The sequence below is a fragment of the Branchiostoma floridae genome, unplaced genomic scaffold, assembly GCF_000003815.2.
Source record: "Branchiostoma floridae strain S238N-H82 unplaced genomic scaffold, Bfl_VNyyK Sc7u5tJ_1338, whole genome shotgun sequence".
Lineage (NCBI taxonomy): Eukaryota > Metazoa > Chordata > Leptocardii > Amphioxiformes > Branchiostomatidae > Branchiostoma > Branchiostoma floridae.
The window spans coordinates 188,632-213,066 of record NW_023365702.1 but is presented as its reverse complement, the minus strand read 5'-3'; the positions used below and the strand labels follow the sequence as shown (position 1 = coordinate 213,066).

At 40.9% G+C, this 24,435-nt stretch overlaps 2 protein-coding genes across 2 annotated transcripts in view; both read right to left on the bottom strand.

Moving 5' to 3' along the window:
* LOC118407417 (zinc finger protein 160-like) overlaps window positions 1-22,058 on the bottom strand; it is a 32,872-nt gene extending 10,814 nt beyond the window's left edge. Inside the window, exon 1 of the mRNA XM_035807892.1 lies at window positions 21,884-22,058. The gene's annotated coding sequence lies outside the window, so the exon portion shown is untranslated. The remainder of the gene's footprint in view (window positions 1-21,883) is intronic.
* On the bottom strand, window positions 14,834-17,969 carry LOC118407410 (zinc finger protein 678-like). Its single transcript, XM_035807885.1, has 2 exons — window positions 17,744-17,969; window positions 14,834-16,529 (listed from the first exon to the last, which is right to left on the bottom strand). Exons 1-2 carry the CDS (start codon window positions 17,884-17,886, stop codon window positions 15,326-15,328), a joined length of 1,347 nt encoding a protein of 448 aa, XP_035663778.1. The 5' UTR covers window positions 17,887-17,969; the 3' UTR covers window positions 14,834-15,325.
* Window positions 22,059-24,435: the final 2,377 nt, after the last annotated feature.

The following is a 24,435-nucleotide window of genomic DNA, read 5'->3' as shown; positions in this document are numbered from 1 at the left end:
TGTTACACAAATCGAAACAATGGTAGAGGCGAGACTGTTGATTTTCCGTGTGCCTTCAACTTTGACATTACCCAGAGTTCCTTTTGCCCCGCGCATGCGTACTAACTAGTGTGAGAAGGCTTATTGAGAAAGTAAACATCCAACATGGCGGCGCTTACTGATACCTACGAAATCAATACAGGTTTTGCTATCACAAACCTCAGTCCTGGAAGGGTCCATTGAGAAAGTAATCATCCAACATGGCAGCGCCTACTGGTACCAACAAAACCAATACAGGTTTTGAAACAAGACCAAAGCAGGATACATTTTACCAAGTTTCTTTTAACAAACAAATTTAGTCTAACAGAGTCATGACTCATTAGCTTTGTTGAGATGATGACAGAATTCTAAAATGCCAGTAGAAATAAGATACTCCATCAAACAGATGCATTTGTTGCGAAATTAATTTGCCCATTCAGAAGTTTTACAATTAGGTCCGGACCTGGAAATAAATCCTCTGGACCTCAATTTTCTGTACCGGCACCCACCCGTAACTAGTACTGAAACTCCCCTTATAGTTAGTTCAAACACGCCATAATGAACACCAGATGCTAGAACGGCGGGAAGCTCCGAGCTGGGGGCGGACGGGGGAAGTTGAGGTACACCTTACGGATATAAAACCGCGCCCATCATACAAGTGTGACACATTTTCACACAAAAGAACACTGCAGAATTTACTACCAAAGAGAAAATATATTTAACAAAAAATAGACACGCGTTTTCACTTGCCCTTGAATAAATAATATCGGAAATCCTAACAAAGGGTACCACATAAACCCGTCACAGGCCCCCGTTGTTTACGTTTCTTCCTGCATAATTTCCTCCACGTATCAAAATGTTCTCTCCCTATTTTTGAGGGCAGAAAACTGGAACATTTCAAACATACGTTTGTATAATTCTTTCCTCTAGGCTATGGTCTATTTTCCAGTTGTCAGAACCATGTGATTTTGCCTCTGTTTCCCCCCTCCCCAAAAAAGAAGTTGCAACGCGTTCACAAAATGCTTCAGTTTCAGTCAAACCTACAGAGCTTCTAGCATCAAAATACAAGAAGTCGTCTTACCTGAACAAACTTGAAAACCAACAGACTGGCACAAAACGTCCGTCGGCTCCCTGTAACCGCTAAATGTTGACGAGATCTTCGAAACGATGAAGAACTTTCCAAACCCACGCCGTTTTTCGGAAAAACAGGAAGTTGTGTCATATGACCCGGAAGGAGTATACCAATGGTCCTAGGTCACCATTATCTCCTGGTTATCCAATAGTTGTCGCGATAACGCTCAATGGGATCTATGTAAAGATGCGTGCAGACAAGAGCAGTGAACACTAATGGTAATCTGTATTGGCGATAATGTAAAAATTAGCAAGTTCAGGGTGTCATAATCTCATCCGTGAACATTGCAGGTCATAAGAACTCACCCCACACAGCAACCCGCTATCTCAAGTGTCCAAAAGTCTAATCTTTTCTGACCAGCGCAAGATATTTCAGCGGTCAAAACTACGTTCCATGACATCATTTTAGGGACTGACCACTTCAAATTAGGGGTCAGCACAGGCCGAAAAAATTAACCAAAACCTTGTTTTTTGCCGAATCTGAACATCTGCAACCTACACTGTCTCACCAATATGAAATGTTACTTACATTTTCCTGATAAAATAGGCTAAAATACTTTTGGGCCTTCTGCGCCTGCGTCAATTAGGGTCATTGCCCACAAGGCATTTCTTTCTTGGTGACTGACACTGGTCATATTTTATTCCTCTGTGTCGCTCCTTTTGCAGACGATCAACGTGTATTAAATTGCATCATCCTTTGTGTACCTGTACCCGGGCCACTAAAGAAAAACGGCAGACTGCTGACCTAACCAAGAAGGTTCGGCTCCGGCTACTATTTTTTTGTCGTTATTTTAGGCGTTTTTAACGGCATTTTTATGTTAACTGTTTCTTAATGTCATACGGGATGTGATTCCGTTTCCCGACAAATACGCCTAAAACACATCAAAACACAGCCGAAGCCAAACCTCTGCTTGGTGTGCAGTGATGCCTTCTAGCGATCTTCAGCATATATGCACCCGAAAATTTGGTGCTCTGCTCAGTAAATAAAAACAAATGGCAAGTACATGTAGAAAATAGAAAGTGGTGCCTTATATGGAATCATGATGAGTTTATTCTTTTCATGAAGATTTAAATGTATTGACTTAACGAAATAAAAATACTGGTGATAAGTCATTCTTTTGTCTTTGAGTTCTGAAATGTGTAATTACCTTCGCTAAGGTTAGGCTTTTGGTAGCGATTGTTTGTATGTGTGTATATATGTATGTGTGTGTGTGTGTGTGTGTGTGTGTGTGTATGTATGTATGCACGTATGTGTGTGTTATGTATGTATGTTTGTATGTATGTGTGTGTGTGTGTGTGTGTATGTTTTATGTGTGTATGAATGTATGTATGCGTGTATGACAGTATGTATGTTTGTATCTATGTGTGTACATAGCTGTAAGAAGATGAACAGCATAACTTGAATTCCTGAATGGAGGGTACATGTACTGATATATTCTGGATATCCAAGTTGTGCCTCAATGCATGATCTGGAAAGAAGCACATCTTGGATACAACAGGTGCTGTCTGAAACGTTTGGCCGAAGTCATATCCAGTTCTTTGAGTAACTATTATTAAACAATGTATGGTTTTAGATGCATTCCTTTCAATTTGTGCGAGCAAAATCGTTTTGTTTGTACCCTGGCAGGTATCTGTACATTATATTAATAAACTACTATGGCTATTTCCGAAAATAGTTTCATCAGGTTGGTAGAATATAGGAGAATTCTTTTACACAACTCATATTTACTCACTTTGCTAACGTTTCGATACCTCTCAGACAAATTCCTCCGACAATGAAACGAACACAAACTGGTTGTGTAAAATAATTCTCCTCTGTACTATGGCTAGTGCAATACTAAATATATCAGCTTCTTCAAATGCCATATCCAAACAAGTGTGCAACATGCAACCAACTTTATTGAACGAATTACTACTAGTACGAAAACCGTGACAGAACATGTACAATAAATTGCAAATAACAATTCCATTACAATGTTAATTTGGTGTTGAATTTAAGACAAATTCAGGCCTCCAAAAACAGCTTTTGATACCCCTAAGAAAGATGAAAACTTATTATAATAATATGTACTGTTTTGACATTGAACAAATGTGTATATTACCACTAGAGTTTTCGCCAAAGTACAAAATAATCTAAAAGAAAAGATAATCCCTACCTAACGACCCAAATGTTTTTCAGGACTGAAACAGGAAACACAGCATTTTTCATATGGACCTTAATCCAAACCAGCCTTGCGTCTGCACGAAATATTTAACAAACACTTACAACTAATAATAAAAGTTCACAACCTACATCTATCTACATGAACTAGGCAAGTAAAACAGATACCTGATAACGTTAAGACTAACACTTATGTAAATGTTGATTAGTACAAAGAACCATTTTAAGATCACAAGTAGTTAGTAATGACGCAACAAGTCTTCTTCACACAATTACTGCTTGTTCTATTGTTACCAAATGTTATACTAAGTAACAGCTAAACTATACAAGCCTGAACTATAGAACAAGACTGCTGCAACTTGAGCTGTTATTCCACACTGAATGGACAACTTGGCATTTTACAAAAGGATATGTGCAGTAAGAAAAACAAAGTTTAATATAGAACAAAACCTATGTTATACATTTCCAACCAAGGACGTTCTAATATAACGTCCTTGTTCTAACTAATCTATAGTTGGGAACTTCAGATAAGAAATCAACAAGAAAATAAAGGTAATGCCTTTCTTAGCAAGACCATTACATCAATACAAATGTACTTTTAAAATAAAGCACATGGAGTTATAATCAGAGAGCTGGCTATACAATGTCCAAACTACTAAACATAATGTGAAAAACATGTTTATTAACAAAATAACAATGTTTGCAGGCAATCTTCAAAATTTGCCCTATGACCAACATCTCTATTTCACATAATCTCAAAGCAGGTCCTATGGTGCCATAAGATACATGTGTAGTATCAAAGCTGGCCAGGGAGTATAGCCGGCCTAAGGGAGTCAAACGGGCACCAAAGTATAAGTAAGTTTGATACTATACATTACGCACCGTGGGTCTGGCTGGAGGTTATATTTCACACTCCTGGTCCTGGGCTTTCTTATTTGTGAGTTTGTTTATGCTTTCTAAGATGAGTGAGTTGATAGAACTACCTGCTGTGCAACTCACACTTTGTCCCTTGTGTGAGTTTGCATATGCCTCCTAAGATTATCCAGCCGACTGAAATGTTTGCTGCACTCCTCACACTTGTAGGGCTTCTCCCCTGTGTGAGTCCGCATGTGTTTCTGGAGACTTCCCAGCTCACTGAACTGCCTACCGCACTCCTCACACCTGTAGGGTTTCTCTCCTGTGTGAGTCCGCATGTGTTTTTGTAGATTAGTCAGTTGACTGAACTGCCTGCTGCACTCTTCACACCTGTAGGGTTTCTCCCCTGTGTGAGTCCGCATATGCTTCTTCAAATTATCCAGCAGACTGAACTCCTTTCTGCACTCCTCACACTTGTAGGGTTTCTCCCCTGTGTGAGCCCGCACGTGTATTTTTAGATGATCCAGCCGACTGAACTGCCTGCTGCACTCCTCACATCTGTACAGTTTATCCCCTGTATGAGTTTGCATGTGTCTCTTTAGATGACCTAGCTCACTGAACTGCTTGTGGCACTCCTCACACTTGTAGGGTTTCTCTCCTGTGTGAGTCCGAATGTGTGCTTTTAGATGACACAACTGACTGAACTGTTTGCTACATTCTTCACATCTGTAGGGGCTCTCCCCTGTGTGAGTCCGAATGTGTCCTTTTAGATGACACAACTGACTGAACTGTTTGCTACATTCTTCACATCTGTAGGGTTTCTCCCCTGTGTGAGTCCGCAGGTGAATCTTCAGCTTACCAAGCTCACTGAACTGCTTGCTGCACTCCTCACACTTGAAGGGTTTCTCCCCTGTGTGAGTCTGCATGTGTCTCTTAAGATTACCCAGCTGACTAAACTGCTTGCAGCACTCCTCACACCTGTAGCACTTCTTCCCTCTGCTAGTGCCAGGTTGCACAGAATCATCCTTTTCTGCACTTCTCCTGACGTCATCCAAACTCTGCACATTGCTTGTTGATGCCATCCTCCTCGATTTTGCGGTACGCCTGTAGGGAATAAAGGATTGTCGTTAGGAAATAGTCCCTTAATTTGTAGCCTGTGTTTACACAATCTCTCGCTGGCTGGGGTTAATGACCCCCTCCCCGAGACGGCGGCAATATTGTAGGGCCGGGCGCTAGGATTATGATTTTAGTCAGGCTACAAAATTTGTAAGTATACCAACTTGAGTACAAGTCAAACTATTTCTGTCTCAATGTATAAATAGACACTAACAAATAGTGAAGCTTCCCTTCATTATTTTATGTTACTGAATTGGGGTGGGTACAAAACCATTTTTTCTTGTTGGACAGGTGCGAAAAGAACAGACCTGAAAAAAATTATTGGACCTGATTTTAGATCGGTTAGAAAATGAACTGATTATACCAGCCAGCATTCATGTGTTTGGGGACTTACCGCCCCAATTGAGAAAGCAAACATCCAACATGGCGGCGCTTATTGATGACTACGAAGTCAATACAGGTTTTGCTATCGCAAACCTGTAAAAACAAGAGCGAAGCAGAATACATTTTACAAGTTTCTACAAACAAATGTAGTCTAACTGAGGCACTAGCTTTGTTGACATGATAACACAATTCTGAAACGCCAGAAGACATCATATACTCCATCCAACCTCCAAGCTCCATCAAACCCATACATATTTTGTTGTGAAACGGACCATTGTCTTGCCCATTCACAAGTTTTCACAAACTAGCTGAGGTCTACGTTTAGGTATGGACCTGTAAATAAATCCTCTGGTCTTGATTTTTCTGTACCGGTACCCAGTACTACCCACCCAACTAGAAGTACTATTGAACCTCCCCGTAGAGTTACTGTACAGTAGTTCAAACACGCCATAATAATGAACACCAGATGTTAGAACGCAGGGAAGTCCCGGCCTGGGGGGGGGGGGGGGGGGGCTAGCTCTAAATGTTATTCAGTAGATTTCTAGCGAGGTCAACGCCCATGAAGCCGGTCTTCAAATGCGGAGTAACCAATTAACACCAGACCGGTGGCACGCGGGGGTCAGGGAGGAGTGTTTCACACCTATTGTCCGTCGATTACTAGCTGTTAAATACCGTCAATACATTACAAAGGACATCTTTCTAGGGATTTCTTTAGTTTGCAGTTTTTTTTTGTGAGCTGGTCCCTTTAAATACTGGTAATACTAGTATATAGAATAGAAGTACGGACTGAAGAATCAACTTACTACAGCCGTTGCACATGGGTCTTTAGAGACGTCTTTTTACCTTATTACAAGATCCAAGTTGTGAGTTGTAGAACTACGTGCTGTTTTTACTATATATTTTACAGAAATAACAACAATGTAAAATGTGACACATGTTACATTAGCCCAAAACTTTACACACATCATTGCAAAATGCATGCATGACAGCATGCCATATTATGACCGTGTACTGGCTCAACATTTAGTACATCTACTGGCTCAACATAGGTAAGTATACAACTTCTTAGGAAATATGGATACCGTACATTTGATTATAACAATACAAGTGCTAATACTAACTTATTGGTGACCTGTTTATAACGAGGCCATACAGCCGGCTCATCACAAAAGTACCTGTGGCTTATGGCGGAAGAGAAGGGTCTACTGTACTTTTAATTCTACTAAATTCAATAATTCAATAAAATCACATTGATCATTTATCTGTGTCCATTCTTAGGGCTAACCCAAGTCACTTCCTCGTCACAATTTTTACACGTTGTGGAGGCTTCTGTAGCTTCTTGACACAAACATAGTTCGACGTTCCACAGTTGTCGCAACGGGCGCGTAGCGACCGCTCCATTAGCGCGAGCGCAGCACCATTGAAAGTGTAAAACTTCATCTCTACAGTCCCTCCGCTTTTTGATCATCCAACTTTCAAAGTTAACTATATTCAAGCTGATCGATCTAGACGTACGGAAGAACTCAAAACAGCAACTCAAATGCGCTTGGGTTGAGTGTAGGACATTTACATGAAACTAGATGGCTACAAGAGGTGCAATTAGCCCGTAACTAGGCTGCCATTGGCTAATTGTCGACGGCGGTCAGTGACCTGCTAGCAGTCATCTGATTGGTCCTCGCTAGAAACCGCCGGAAATCTAGTGCATATCAAATAGTGTACACGGGGGGTGGGGGGGGGGGGTGGCGGGGGGAGTTGAGGTACACCTTACAGATATAAACCGCGCCTTTCATACAAGTATGACAAATTTTTCTACACCAACGAACAATGTAAAATTGATCACAAAGGAGGAATACATAAAGACAGGCTTGCATTTTCAATTGTCTTTTTAATAAATAACCTTAGAATTCTTATCAACGGATACTTTGTAAACCCCTCACAGGCCCCCGCTGTTTACGTTTTCTGCATACCTCTACGTATCAGAATGTTCTCTCCCTATTTTTGTGCAGAAAACTGGAACATTTCAAACATAAATTTCTACAATTCTTCCCTGCAAACTATGGTCTATGTTCCAGTGGATACAGACGACTAACCATGTGGTTTAAACCTGTATTGTTGTCGTCCTTGTTTGCCCCCCTCCCTGTAAAGAACTGAAGTTGCGACGCGTTCACGAAACGGTTCACTTTCGAGCTTCCTGACAAACCTAGTAGCTTCTAGTATCAAAATACAAGATGTCGTCTTACCCGAACAAACTTGAACACCAGCAGACTTGCACAAAAGCGTCCGTAGACTCACTAAAACCGCTAAATGTTGACGAGATCTTCGAAACGAAGAAAACTTCCAAACCCACGCCGTTTCTCCAGAAAACAGGAAGTGGCGTCATATGACCCGGAAGTACACCAACGGTCCTATATCACCATTATCTCCTGGTTATCCAATAGTTGTCGCGATAACGCTCAAATGGGATTTATGTAAAGATGAGTGCAGACATGGCATTTCTTTCTTGGAGACTGACACTGGCACTGGTCATATTTTTATTCCTCTCTGTCGCTCCTTTTGCAGATGATCAACGTGTTTTAAATTGCGGCATCCTTTGGAAACCAGACCTGTACCTGTACCCGTGCCACTGGAGAAAAACGGCAGACTGCTGACCAAACCAAGAAGTACGTATTCTCCAAGCAGAGGTTCGATTCAATCTGTTTTTGACGTTATTTCAAGAGTTTTAACGGCGTTTCAATTTTGGACTGTTTTCTTCATGCCATGCGGGATCCCCAAAGTTGGTGTGATTCCGTTTCCCGACAAAAACGAATAAAACACATCAAAATACAGCCAAAGTCAAACATCTGCTTGGTCATTGGTTCCGTAAGGCCACATTTGAAAAGAAGACCCGTCCAGTGTCCTGTGCAGTGATGCCTTCTAGCGATCATCAGCGTATATGCACCCGGAAATCCGGTGCTCTGCTCAGCAAATAAAAACGAATCTCAAGTACATGTAGCAAGTGGTGCCTTATATGGAATCATGTTGTTTTATTCTTTTCGTGAGAATTTAAATGTAGTAACTTAATGAAATTAACATTCGGGTGATAACGTATTCTTTTGTCTTTGAATTCTGAAATGTGTAATTACCTGCGCTAAGGTTAGGCTTTTGATAGCGTCTGTTTGTATGTGTGTATATGTATGTGTGTGTGTGTGTGTGTGTGTGTATGTATGTATGCACGTATGTGTGTTATGTATGTTTGTATGTATGTGAGTGTGTGTGTTATGTATGTATATATGTATGTATGTATATATGTTTGTGTGTATGTATGTATGTATGTTTGTGTGTATGTATGTATGTGTGTGTGTGTGTCTTAATGTATGTATATATGCTTGTGTGTATGTTTGAAAGTATGTATGTATGTGCTTTTAAGCAGATGAACAGCATAACTTGAGAAGGCTCGAATGATTTATTTATATGTATTGATATGTTCTGGATATCCAGGATGTGCCTCAAAGCATGTCTTCATCATGTCTTTGAAAGGAGCACATCTTGGATGAAAACAATCAGTCTGATTACAAAATCATAACTATCATTAATCTCCAAGCAGATCCTACAATGGCATAAGATAGTACCAAAATGGCCAAGGAGTGTAGTCAGCCAAGAGGTGTACATTTACCATGTAGCAAAACACACTCCTAAGCCGGCTTTTGATACTATCTTATGCTACCGTAGGATCTGCTTGGAGATTAAACTATCATAACTATCATTGAGGAATTCATGGTTTTAGATGCGTTCCTTTCAATTTTGGGAGCATAAAAAAGTGTTTTGTTTGTACCCAGTCATCTGTACATCATACTTATAAACTACTATGGCGATTTCGGAAAATAGTTTCATCAGGTTGGTAGAATATAGGAGAATTCTTTCACACAACCAAATTTTACTCACTTTGCTAACATTTCGATGACTCTCAGACACCTTCCTCAGATATCGAAACATACGCAAAGTGAGTACAAACTGGTTGTGTAAAAGAATTCTTCTACATACTATGGCTTAGTGCCATACCTAAATGTATCGGCTTCTTCAAATGCTATCTCCAAACAAGTGTGCACCAAACAAACAACTGTATTGAACAAAACAAATGACTACAATGAAAAAACTAACAGAATAATAAAAGTTAAAACCTAAAATAATACTTCTACAATGTGTGTTTTCAAGAAAAATTCAGGCCTCAAAAAACAACTTCTGATACCCCTAAAAAAGATTAAAACCTAGTTGAAAGCAAGTATAATTATCAATACATACCTGACAACGCTAACATTCACACTACAGTAAATGTAGATTAGTACAAAGAAGTTAGTAGTGACGAAACAAATCTCCTTCACACAATAACTGCTTTCACAAGTTCTATTGTTACCAAAGTTATAGGTAAGCTACGTAAGTAGACGAGAGGGTGGAGAAGGAAGTGCACACCCCTCCTTCACCTTAAAAAGTCACGTGCAGGCCAGGCAGACTGGTCGTCTAATCATACGAAGAAACTGCCATCATCATCAGGTAAGCTACAAGACTGAAATATAGAACAAGACTTTTGCAACTAAAATTGTCATTCCACACTAGATGGGCATTAGCAAAAAAACTTAAATAAAGAACAAAACCTACTCTTACTGTTATACTTTTCTAACTAATCTAAGGTTGGGGACTTCATACAAGAAATCAGGAAGAAAAGAAAAGAAAACTTAAATAAAAGTAATACCTTTCATAGCAAGATCATTACAACAATACATAGAGCTACAATCGAAAAAATGAATATACTACTAAACAAAATGTGAAAAAATTAACATTGACAAATGAGCCATGTTTACAGGTAATCTTCAAAATTTACCATGTGACCAACATCTCTATTTCACACTCCTGGTCCTGGGCTTTCTTATTTGTGAGTTTTCATGTGCTTTCTAAGAATTCTGAGCCGACTGAACTGTTTGCTGCACTCCTCACACTTGTAGGGTTTCTCTCCTGTGTGAGTTCGCATATGAGTTTTTAGAGTACCTAGCTCACTGAACTGCCTGCAGCACTCCTCACACCTGTAGGGTTTCTCACCTGTGTGAGTCCGCATGTGTTCCTTTAGATGACCCAGTCGACTGAACTGTCTGCTGCACTCCTCACACTTGTAGGGCTTTTCCCCTGTATGAGTTCGCATGTGCTCCTTTAGATGACCCAGCCGACTGAACTGCCTGCTGCACTCCTCACACTTGTAGGGTTTCTCCCCTGTATGAGTCCGCAGGTGAATCTTCAGCTTACTCAGCTCACTGAACTGCTTGCTACACTCCTCACACATGTAGGGTTTATCAGCAGTATGAGTCTGTATGTGTCTCTTTAGATTAGCCAGCTGACTAAACTGTTTGCTGCACTCCTCACACTTGTAGGGTCTCTCCCCTGTGTGAGTCTGCATGTGAGTCTTCAGATTACCCCGCTGACTGAACTGTTTGCTACACTCCTCACACTTATAAGGCTTCTCCCCTGTGTGAGTCCGCATGTGCCTTTGCAGATTACTCAGCCGACTGAACTGCGTGCTGCACTCCTCACACCTGTAGCACTTCTCCTCTCTGCTAGTACCAGGTTGCACAGAATCATTTTCTGCATCTCTGCTGACTTTGTTTGAACTCAGTACGTTGCTTGTTGATGCCATCCTCCTTCTTGCTCCAGCACAAGGCCTGTAGGGAAAAGATGAATTGTAATTAGCCAAGAGGCCCTAAATGTGTAAGTACATTTGTATCAAAACTTGTACAAGCCAAAATGTTTCCAGGGCCAATACAGCCCAACTCCTCGGCTCTTGGGCCAACATGCCCCCAAGGAAATTCTACAGCAGCACCCCCCCCCCCCCAAGCGATACCCCTATTACCCCATACAGAACATACAGAGAAAGTCTAGGTACAGGCATAGTTCAGAGGAGAAAGTAACGAGCGAAGTAGAGGAGAGTTAAAAGTTATGTTACCTATGTTTCTACATATAGTAAGGTTCTTTTAGCACAACCAGAAAATAACTTACTTCCAACGTTTCGGTGTCTGTCAGTCACCATCATCAGGGTGGAATGACGGGAACTACTTCTTGCTGCTACTTATAGCCGATGTAGGTGGCGTTGCAGCAGCAAGAATGCCATCCCAGACGTGGCTCAGCTTGTATCCCCCTCGTCTCTGATCATGACTGGCACTGATATTCTGATCCAAACTGCTTCTTTAATCCATCGAGTTCTTCTGTTTTCCTCTCTGTCAATGACTCTTGCCCCCTCCCAGTCTATTACGCAATTGTTTCTATGAATATGGTCTGTGACTGCCGATTTGTTCTCTGTTTGTTCTGCTGCCTTCTTCTGAGATCTTGTGTATGCACTGCCTTTACTGTTTTGTGCCTCCTTTCTGTGTTCTTCAAGTCTGGTGTTGAAAGTCCTGCCCGTCTCTCCAATGTACACCTTGTCACAACTTTTACACGGAATCCTTTTGCAACGCCACCTACATCGGCTATAAGTAGCAGCAAGAAGTAGTTCCCGTCATTCCACCCTGATGATGGTGACTGACAGACACCGAAACGTTGGAAGTAAGTTATTTTCTGGTTGTGCTAAAAGAACCTTACTATATGAATAATTGCCAACCTGATGAAGTTATTCACGTATGTTTCTACAATCAAACTCGGTCTCAATTAGCAGAGGCATTAGTGTTTATTATTTCCATGACGACAGAATTTTAAAATACCAGTAGAAATTGAATACTTCATCAATCAGAGTCCTCCCCAGAGGATGGAATAACGGAGGCCCTCCAGTAGCCCTGCTATACTGTACTACTTTTGAAATTTAGTGTGTTTCTTCCCTATTTTCTTGGTTAGTTTTGCTAAAATTCATGAAAATTCACATATTTTTGTGCCAAGTGGTACCACTTTCCCAGTGGGCATTGTCTGCAAAACTTGTGAATGGGCGGTAATCAAAACAATGGTCGTTTTGCCATTTCACAGCAAAGGAATCACTAGTCCACCACAGGAGTATACTCCTCCCTCGACTGAAGATGGTATACAGGTATGCAGTAGTACTACTGAACCTCCACGGCCCCGTAGAGTTACTAGTACAGTCAAACCTGCCCAAGAGGACCACCCGGGCGACCGGAAAAAAACGGTCGATTTGGACAGGTGGTCGCTGAGAAGAGTATCGACTCAAAACATGCCCGATGCAAAGTATAGATGGTTTTCGTTGTGTTTAGTGGCAAATAGCAAGCACACTGCACGCACGTAAAGAAGCGAGGTCTTTAATGTCAATTACAACACGCACACTGTAAACTGTAAATTTAACCCCAAAATCCGACACAAACTGGCAGATTTCGGCACAAAATCGCGCTAGTTATCATAAAAAATCGATGAAAACCTCAATTTTGAAAATGATGCGGTCGTTATGGGTCTCAATTTGGGCCGGTCGCGTTGGCCAGGTGGCCGTTGAGAAAAGGTCGCTTAATGCTTACGTCAATGGGAATATAAATCGGGACCGAGAAAAAGCGGTCGAAATGGCCAGGTGGTCGCTGAAAAGAGGTGGTCGGTCGGGCAGGTTTGACTGTAGTTTAAACACGCCATGATGAACACCAGATGCTAGAAGTTCCGGCCTGGGGGCGGACGGGGGAAGTTGAGGTACACCTTACAAATGTAAACCGCGCCTTTCATGTAAGTATGACTTATTTTTACAACAATGAACACTACAAAATTGACTCTGAAAGAACAATATATAAAACAGGCTTGTATTTTCATATGCCTTTGAATACATAACCTCAGAATACTTATCAATGGATCTCCATAAACCCCTCACAGACCCCAGCTGTTTACGTTTCTTTCTCTTCTTCTTCCTCTACGTATCAGAATGTACTCTACAATATTTAGGTGCATAAAACTGAAACTTTTCAACCAAACATTTGGAAAATTCTTTACTATTTCCTAGGGTCTATCTTCCAGCGGCACAGACGTTAGAACCAAGTGACTTTTACCTTTATTTGCCCCCCCCCCCCCCCCAAAAAAAAAGAAGTTGCAACGCGTTCACGAAACGCTTCACTTTCGAGCTTTCTGCAAAACCTACAGAGCTTCTAGTATCAAAATACAAGATGCCGTCTTACCTGAACAAACTTGAATACCAGACGACGTGCACAAAAACATCCGTAGACTCCCTAAAACCGCTAAATGTTGGTGAGATCTTCGAGAGGAAAAAAAATCTATCCAGACCACGCCGTTTTCCGGAAAACAGGAAGTTGCGTCTCATAACCCGGAAGTGTATCACGACCTGGGTCAACCATCATCTCCTGGTTATTCAATAGTTGTCGCGATATTGCTCAAACAGGATTTATGTAAAGATGAATGCAGACACGACATTCATTTCACTGAGACTAACACTGGTCATATTGCTATTCTCCTATGATGCTCTCTTTTGTGATGGTCAAAATTGCGGGCATCCTTTGGAAACCAGACCTGCACCTGTAACCTGCGTTTAATACTAAAGAAAAGCGGCAGACTGTTGACCAAACCAAAAAGGATTCTCCAAGCAGAGGTTCGGCTCCAGCTGTTTTTGATGTGATTTTAGGCGTTTTTAACCGGCTTTCTATTTTGAACTGTTTTCTTCATGTCACGCGGAATCCCCAAGTTGGTGTGATTTCGTTTTCCGACAAAAATGGATAAAACACATCAAAATATAGCCAAAGCCAAACCTCTGCTTGGTCATTGGTTTCGTTAGATCCCGTCTTGTGCAGTGATGCCTTCTAGCGATCTTCAGCGTATCTGCACCCGAAAATCTAGTGCTAGATGCTCAGCAAATAAAAACAAATCGCAGGTATATGTAGAAAGTAGTGCCTTATATGGAATCACGTTGTAGTTTATTTTTCCTTTCATAAAGAATAAATGTACTGACAAGAAATAAACCTTCTGGTGACATCGAATGCTTTCGAGTTCTGAAAAGAATAATTACCTTCGCTAAGGTAAGGCTTTTGGTAGCATTTGTATGTATGTATGTATGTGTGTGTGTATGTATATGTATGTGTGTATGTATGTAATATGTAAGTGTGTGTGTATATGTATGTGTGTCTGTTTGTGAGTATGTATCTTTGTATGTATGTATGTATGAATGTGAATGTTTGTATGTATATGTATGTGTGCATATATACCGCTGACAATCAACTGAATCAAGTAAATGTAGATTAGTACAAAGAACCATCTTGAGATCACAAGTAGTTAGTAATGATGAAACAAGTCTTCTTCACACAATTAACTGCTTTCACCAGTTCTATCGTTAGATTAGAGATAAACTACAAGCCTAAAATATAGAACATTTTTTCTATAACTGTTGGTTCACAATAAATTAAAAACTTGGCATATTACAACAGGGCATGCACCATAAGAAAACAAAGATTAATAATGAACAAAATCTACTGTGTTATACATTTCTAACTAATCTAAGGTTGGGAACTTGAAATATCGAAAAGTAAATAAAAGTAATGCCTTTCATTAGAAGAAGAATGTACGTGGAGTTACAATAAAAAACTGGCTATACTACTAAACAACTAAACAAAGTGTGAAAAAATATTACTTCACTTGACAATTTATCCATGTTTGTCGGCAATCTCCAGAATTTTCCATGTGACCAACATCTCTATATAATACTATTGGTCCTGGCCTTTCTTATTGGTGAGTTTGCATGTGCTTTCTTAGACTTCTGGGTTGACTGAACTGCCTGCTGCACTCCTCACACTTGTAGGGTTTCTCTCCTGTGTGAGTTCGCATGTGTCTTTTTAGATTACCCAGCTCACTGAACTGCTTGCTGCATTCCTCACACTTATAAGGCTTTTCCCCTGTGTGAGTCCGCATGTGTTTCTGCAGACTTCCCAGCTCACTGAACTGCTTGCTGCACTCCTCACACCTGTAGGGTTTCTCCCCTGTGTGAGTTTGCATGTGTCCCTTTAGATGAGCGAGCCTGCTGAACTGCTTGCTGCACTTGTCACACCTGTAAGGCTTCTCACCTGTGTGAATCCGCATATGTTTCTTCATATCGCCCAGCAGACTGAACTGCCTGCTGCACTCCTCACACTGGTAGGGTTTCTCCCCTGTGTGAGTGCGCATGTGTCTCTTCAGAAGGCCCAGCTCACTAAACTGCCTGCTGCACTCCTCACACCTGTAAGGTTTCTCCCCAGTGTGAGTACGCATATGGATCTTCAACTTACTCAACTCACTGAACTGCTTGCTGCACTCCTCACACCTGTAGGGCTTCTCCCCTGTGTGAGTTCGCATGTGTTTCTTCAGATGACCCAGATGACTGAACTGCCTGCCGCACTCCTCACACCTGTAGGGTTTCTCCCCTGTGTGAGTTCGCATGTGTCCCTTCAGATCGCTCAGCTGACTGAACTGCCTGCTGCACTCCTCACACCTGTAGGGTTTCTCCCCTGTGTGAGTCTGTATGTGTCTCTTAAGATTACCCAGCTGACTAAACTGTTTGCTGCACTTCTCACACCTGTAGGGTTTCTCCCCTGTGTGAGTCCGCTTGTGTTTATTCAGATGACTCAGCCAACTGAACTGCCTGCTGCACTCCTCACACCTGTAGGGTTTCTCACCTGTGTGAGTTCGCATGTGGTTCTTCAGGTTAACCAGATCTCTAAACTGCCTGCCGCAGTCCTCACATCTGTAGGGTTTCTCTCCTGTGTGAGTCCGCATGTGAGACTTAAGAATACACAGCTGACTAAACTGCTTGCTGCACTCCTCACACCTGTAGCACTTCTTCTCTCTGCTACTACCAGGTTGCACAGAATCATCCTCTTCTGCATTTCTCCTGACAGCATCCAAACTCTGCACCTTACTTATTGATGTCATCCTCCTAGGTTGAGCGCTACGTCTGTAGGGAAAAGGCAAGAGTAAGTATACCAACTTGTACATAAGTGTCCTGGACAAACTTTTTTCCAACTCATTGTATAAATCATTATCTCCTAACAAAAATATAGACTGACAGATAGTGAAGTCTTCCTTCACCATTTTAAGTTACTGAATACTCAGAATAGGGGTGGGTACAAAACCGTTTTTTCTTATTGGACCGGTGCGAAAAAACAGACCTGATTTTCGACCGATCAGAAAATGATGATCTGATTATACCAGCAAGTATTCATGTGTTTGGGGACTTACCATCCCAATTGAGAAAGTAAACATCCAAACAAACATGGCGGCGCTTATTGATGCCTACGAAATCAATACAGGTTTTGCTATCGCAAACCTGTATAAAAGAGAGCGAAGCAGAATACATTTTACCAAGTTTCTTTTAACAAACAAATTTAGTCTAACAGAGTCATTAGCTTTGTTGACATGATGACAGAATTCTAAAATGCCAGTAGAAATAAGATACTCCATCAAACAGATTCATTTGTTGCGAAATTAATTTGCCCATTCAGAAGTGTTACAATTAGGTCCGGACCTGGAAATAAATCCTCTGGACCTCAATTTTCTGTACCGGCACCCACCCGTAACTAGTACTGAAACTCCCCTTATAGTTAGTTCAATCACGCCATAATGAACACCAGATGCTAGAACGGCGGGAAGCTCCGAGCTGGGGGCGAACGGGGGAAGTTGAGGTACACGTTACGGATATAAAACCGCGCCCATCATACAAGTGTGACACATTTTCACACAAAAGAACACTGCAGAATTTACTACCAAAGAGAAAATACATTTAACAAAAAATAGACACGCCTTTTCACTTGCCCTTGAATAAATAATATCGGAAATCCTAACAAAGGGTACCCCATAAACCCCTCACAGACCCCCGTTGTTTACGTTTCTTCCTGCATAATTGCCTCCACGTATCAAAATGTTCTCTTCCTATTTTTGAGATGAGAAAACTGGAACATTTCAAACATGCAATCGTATTATTCTTTCCTCTAAGGTATGGTCTATATCTTCCAGTAGACACAGACGAAAGTCAGACGACAAACCGGGCCGTGTGGTTCGTTCCCCCCTCCCCACAGAGAAGTTGTATCGCGTTCTCGAAACGCTTCAGTTTTGGAGCTTTCTGTCAAACCTACAGAGCTTCTAGCATCAAAATACAAGAGGTCGTCTTACCTGAACAAACTTGAACACCAGTATACTTGCTCAAAAGCGTCCGTAGACTCACTAAAACCGCTAAATGTTGATGAAATCTTCGAGACGAAGAAAATCTTCCAAGCCCACGCCGTTTCTCCAGAAAACAGGAAGTTGCGTCTCATGACCCGGAAGTATACCTCGACCTGGGTCAACCATCCTCCTTGATTATTCACTAGGTGTCGCGATCACGCTCAATCGGGAATTATGTAAAGATGAATGCAGACTAGCCTGTGTTTACACAAGCTCTCGCCGACTGGGCTTAATGACCCCCTCCCCCCTAGGGAGGCGGCAATCTTAGGGCCGGCCGCTAGGGGCGCGATTTTAGTCAGGCTAAATGCAGACATGGCATTCTTTCTTGGAGACGGACAGTGGAATATCTTTATTCTCCTGTGTTGCTCCATTTATTCATAGTAAACATTCTGAAAAAAATAATTACCTTCGCCAAGGTGATAAATAAATAAATAAGGTAATGTTTTTGGCAAGGAGGTTAACCTTTTTAACCCCCTTGTTTTTAGTAGCGTTTGTTTGTATGTATGTATATGTGTGTGTATGTATGTATGTATGTATGTATGTGTGTATGTACTAGTATATAGACATGTATGTATATGTGTCTCAGGGAGTTGCCCAGACACCTTAATCTGACATCGAAACGTACGCAAAGTGAGTAAAACTGGTTGTGTAAAAGAATTCTCCTATATACTATGGCTAAATGTATCGGCTTCTTCCAATGCAATATTTGTGTCATTCAAACAACTTTATTGAAGAAAAAAAATGATGACAACAAAACATAACAAAACAATTAAATCAAAATTTCTTATTACTATTTGGCTTTTCAATACGAACAAATTCAGGCCTGGATAAGCATCTTCTGATACCCCTAAAATGAACTTAGCTCTGATAATTAGGATAATACGTACTGTTATCAATCCTTTGTTCTTACATCATTTCAAAAGTTTTCTGGCAGTTACGGACCTCAATCCAAAACAGACTTGTGTCTACATAAAATGTTTAACAAACAGCTGCAACTAACAAACACCTGCATCTTCTACCTACATGAAATAAGCAAGTATAACAGATACCTGATAACGTTAACACTTACACTAATGTAAATGAAGATTAGTACAATGAACCATCTTAAGATCACAAGTAATTAGTAGCAACGAAACAAGTCTTCTTCACACAATAACTGCTTTCACCAGTTCTATTGTTACCAAGGTTACAGCTAAACTAAATACCTGCACAAGATTTCTGCAACTTGAACTGTTATTCCACACTAAATGGCCAAATTGGCTTTCTACAAAAGGGCATGTGCAATGACAAAACTGTTTAATAAAGAAAAAAAACTTACTCTGTTATAATTCTCTATCTAATCTCAGGTTGGGAACTTCAGATACGAAATCAACAACTAAATAAAAGTAATAGTTTTCTTAGCAAGATTAGTACAACAATAGTTGTAGAAGAATGTAAATTGAGTTACAATTAGAAATTTGGCTATAATAGAACTAAACTACTAAACAAAATGTGAAAAATTGAAAAATTAGCCATGTTTACAGGCGATTAAACTTGCCACATGACCTGTCTCATCTCTATTTCACATTTCCGGTCTTTGCCTTTCTTATTTTAGTTTGCATGTGCCTTCTAAGAAAACTGAGTTCACAGAACTGCCTGCTGCACGCCTCACACTTTCTCCCTTGTGTGACTCAACATGTGTCTCTTCAGATTACCCAGCAGACTGAACTGTTTGCTGCATTCCTCACATCTGTAGGGTTTCTCACCTGTGTGAGTCCGGATGTGAGTCTTCAGATTACGCAGCTCACTGAACAGTCTGCTGCACTCCTCACACCTGTAGGGTTTCTCTCCAGTGTGAGAACGCATGTGAGCCTTCAAATTACACAGTGTACTGAACTGCTTGTCGCACTCCTCACACCTGTAGGGTTTCTCCCCTGTGTGAGTCCGCATGTGTCCCTTTAGATGACCCAGCTGACTTAACTGCCTGCTGCACTCCTCACACGTGTAGGGTTTGTCACCTGTGTGAGTCCGCATGTGCCTTTTTAGATTACTCAGCCTATTGAATTGCTTGCTGCACTCCTCACACCTGTAGGGTTTGTCCCCTGTGTGAGTCCGCTTGTGTTTCTTCATATTACCCAGATCTCTAAACTGCCTGCCGCAGTCCTCACATTGGTAGGGTTTCTCCCCTGTGTGAGTCCGTTTGTGTTTCTTCAGATAGCTCAGATTTGTAAACTGCTTGCTGCACTCCTCACATCTGTAGCACTGTTCCTCTCTCCTAGTGCCTGGTTGCACAGAATCATCCTGTTTTGCATTTCTCCTGACGTCATCCAAACTCTGCACTTTGCTTGTCAATGCCATTCTCTTAGCTACGTCTGTAGGGAAAAAGATGAACTCTAATTAGTCAAGGCATGATAATTTTTTTAATATACCAACTTATACATTAATGTACATAAGCATTCTGTCCAATTCCATATGCATTGTCTCTGTTTTTATCACCATGGCTAGCCCTTTGTAAAAGCCATAGGCTAGTCGGGCAGACCTGGCTGTGTGTTCTAAACAGCTAAACCAATAAACCAATAAAGAAATACATTAGTGCAGTTATACTGTAGTAGTCAAACTGTTTCCAGGACCTATACAGCCCAACTCAGCTCTATGGCCAACATGCCCCCAAGGAAATTTTACAGTAGCACACGACACGATCATCCCCACCCCCAAGTTATACAGTAGAAGCCAGTTAATTGCACAACGGATTACCGCACACTTCTGTTTATTGCACGGAATCCCCAAACCAGTGCGGTCCAGGAAGATAACTTTGCATTAATGCACCAGCCGGATAATTTTACGAAATAAGCTGGCAAATGGGGTGTGCAATTAAGCGGCTTCTACCGTACCCTGATTAGGGGTGGGTACCTGTACAGACAATCCAGATACGGTCCAGGTACAGAGAAGAAAGTAAGAGCGAAGTACAGGAGAGATGATAGTCACTTTACCAAGTTTCTACAATCAAACTTGGTCAGAGTTAGCAGAAGTATTTGTGTCGTTTTTAAGAAGACAGAGTTTTAAAACACCAGTAGAAATCGGATGCATCAAGACTATTCATTTCTATGTCATACCTGTGACGCGAAAACGTTCGATACGGGTGTTCCGGACCGGGCCATAACTTCCGTATCGCACAGGTTCGAAAGGCGTATCACACAGGCTTTCTTCGAGTAAATCGAACCATTTCGAATTCTGTATCACCCTCGGTCCCAGCCCTCCCGCGGATCGGGCTGATACCTCGGGTGATACGGAATACACCGTGTTGTATTCTATATGTAGCGAAAAGGACCCTTGTTTTTTTTTCATTTCATATTCTCAAGTTTTCACGGACAATTCTCTGGTCCTACTGATCTGGACCTGGACCGTACCTGTACCTGAATTTTCTGTAGCGGTACCAAGCCCTACTAGAAGTATTACTGAACCTCCCCGTATTGAGATTAGAGTAGAGTTAGTTCAAACACGCCATAATGAACACCAGATGTTGGAACGCCGGTAAGTTCCGGCCTGGGAGCGGACGAGGGGAGTTGAGGTACACCTCACTGATACAATTTATAAAAAACGCGCCCTAAATACAAGTTTGACTTATTTCTACACCAATAAACACTGCAAAATTGACTTTGAAAGAGAAATAAATCAAAACAGACTTGCATTTTCACGTGCCTTTGAATAAATAACCTCAGAAATTCTTATCAACGGATCCTCCGTAAACCCTCACAGGCCCCCACTGTTTACATTTCTTTCTGCTGCATATGCATTTCTCTACTTGTCAGAATGTTCTCTCTCTATTTTGGTGAAAACTGAAACATTTCAAAAATAAATTTGTATAATTTTTTCCTCTAAGATACGGTCTATATTCCAGTGAACATAGACGGCAGAAAAGTTGCTTTTTTTTTTACCTTTGGTAAGTTCTTTGTGCTCGCCTCCACCCCCTTCCCCCTCCCCTGTAATGTGAAGAACGCGTTCACGGAACCTCCTTGGTCTAACTTTCGAGCTTTCTGCCAAACCAAGCATATAACGTCCTTGGCCAAACCTACAGAGCTTCTAGTATCAAAATACAAGATGTCGTCTTACCTGAACAAACTTGAACACCAGCAGACTTGAGCAAAACGTCCATCGACTCCTAAAACCGCTAAATGTTGATGAGATATTCGAAACGATGAAAGACTTTCCAAACCCACGCCGTTTTTCGGGAAAACAGGAAGTTGTCCGCCAAAATTAGTTAGTGACACTGAAGAGATCTGGAAGAAACAGGTCTTTTATACTCTAACTATGAATGAAGACAATTTCAGATGTCCAATAGGAAAGGTTTTAAGACAATTCAGACTGAAGACAATTTGGATTGCAAAGAAAACAAAGCTAAGCCAAAGTCAAGCTGAAGACAATTTGGATTTCAAAGGATAGCAAGGCTAAGACACAGTTAATGCAAATGAGTCAATTAGCTCCTGTTGTTTTAGTTACAGGAGCTTACAGGAGCGAAATTGTCTTCATTCATAGTTAGAGTATAAGACCTGTTTCTTCCAGATCTCTTCAGTGTCACTAACGAAGGATAGTGGATTCTATTCGAAACGTCTGACCGTTTCAAAACCATATCCAGTTGCTTGAGTAACTAATTTTGGCGTATCTTATTACCTGGATGTCTAACCTACATCGACGTAACAGGAAGTTGTGTTTCATGACCCGGAAGTATACCCCGACCAGGGTCAACCATCCTCCCAGATTATTCACTAGTTGTCGCGATCGCGCGAGAACACTTAATCGGGATTTATGTACAGATGAATGCAGACATGACATTTCTTTCTTGGAGAGACACTGGTCATATCTTAAATCTCCTGTATGTCTCCTTTTAGTTGTGGTGATAGCAAATATTCTGAAATAAATAATTACCTTCACCAAGGTAATGTTTTGGCAAGGAGAGTAACATTTTCAACCTCCTTGTTTTTTGTAGTTTGTATGAATGTATGTATGTATGTGTGTATGATTGTAGGTATGTATGTATGTACTAGTATATAGATATGTATGTATGTATGTATGTATGTGTGTGTGTGTGTATGCATGTATGTATGTGTGTGTATGCATGTATGTATGTATGTATGTATGTATGTATGTATGTATGTATGTATGTATGAATGTATGTATGTATGTGTATGTATGTATGTATGTACTAGTATATAGACATGTATGTGTCTCAGGGAGTTGCCCAGACACCTTAATCTGACATCGAAACGTACGCAAAGTGAGTAAAACTGGTTGTGTAAAAGAATTCTCCTATATACTATGGCTAAATGTATCGGCTTCTTCCAATGCAATATGGAAACAAGTGTCATTCAAACAACTTTATTGAAGAAAACAAATGATTACAACAAAACATAACAAAACAATTAAACCAAAATTTCTATTACTATTTGGCTTTTCAATACGAACAAATTCAGGCCCGGATAAACAACTTCTGATCCGCCTAAAATGAACTTAGCTCTGATGATTAGGATAATACGCACTGTTATGGATCCTTTGTTATTACATTGTGTACATCATTTCAAAAGTTTTCTGGCAGTCGGGGACCTTAATCCAAACCAGGCTTGTGTCTGTACGAAATGGTTGACAAACACCTGCAACTAACAGTGAGGGTACCTACCAGCACCTACCTACATGAACTAAGCAAGTATAACAGATAACTGCTAACGTTAAAACTAACAGTAAAGTAAATATAGATTAGTACAAGGAACCATCTTAAGACCAGATGTAGTTAGTAGTAACAAAACAAGTCTTCCTCATCAATAATTGCTTTCACCAGTTCTATTGTTACCAAGGTTACAGCTAAACTACAAGTCTGAAATATAGAACAAGCTTTCTGCAACTTGAACTGTTAGTCTACACTAAATGGACAACTTGTCATTTTACAAAAGAGCATGCGAAATAACAAAACCAAAGTTTTTACAAAGAACAAAACCTACTTTTCTAACTTATCTAAGGTTGGGAACTTCAGATACAAAATCAACAAGTAAATAAAAGTAATGCATTTCTTAGCAACAATATTAAAACAGTTCATGGAGTTACAATCAGATAGCTGGCTATACAATGTCTAAACTACTAAAAAAAATATATAAAATGTAAAGTGACAAACTTGCTATGTGGCCTACATCTCTATTCCATACTCCTGATCCTGGGATTTTTCTTATTCGTGAGTTTGCATGTGCTTTCTAAGACTACTCAGCTGACTGACTTGCGGTAAATGCTCTGTCAAGTGTTTCACCAGCAGACTTGTAGGGTTCTCTTCAGTGTGAGCATATGCTTCTTTATTTATTGGTTTGGCTGCACCGCATATGCATATGCTTCTTCAATTCACCAAAAAGTTTCTCCGCACCTCACAACCGTAAGGTTTCTCACCTGTGTGAGTTTGCGTGTGTCCCTTTAGAGTACTCAGTTACCTATTCTTTCTGCGCAGTGATTGACTCATCCATATGAAGCTATGGGGTGGTGCCTGGAGTCGCGCGAAGATGTGATACATATAACATTCCCCAGACTGAGTGGGTGGGTGGGTGGGCGGGCGAAAAAGAAAACTGCGCTCCATCGTGCCTACCTCTTTTCCCTTGCCCCACTCCTTCTATCCCATGTTCACGTCTTCG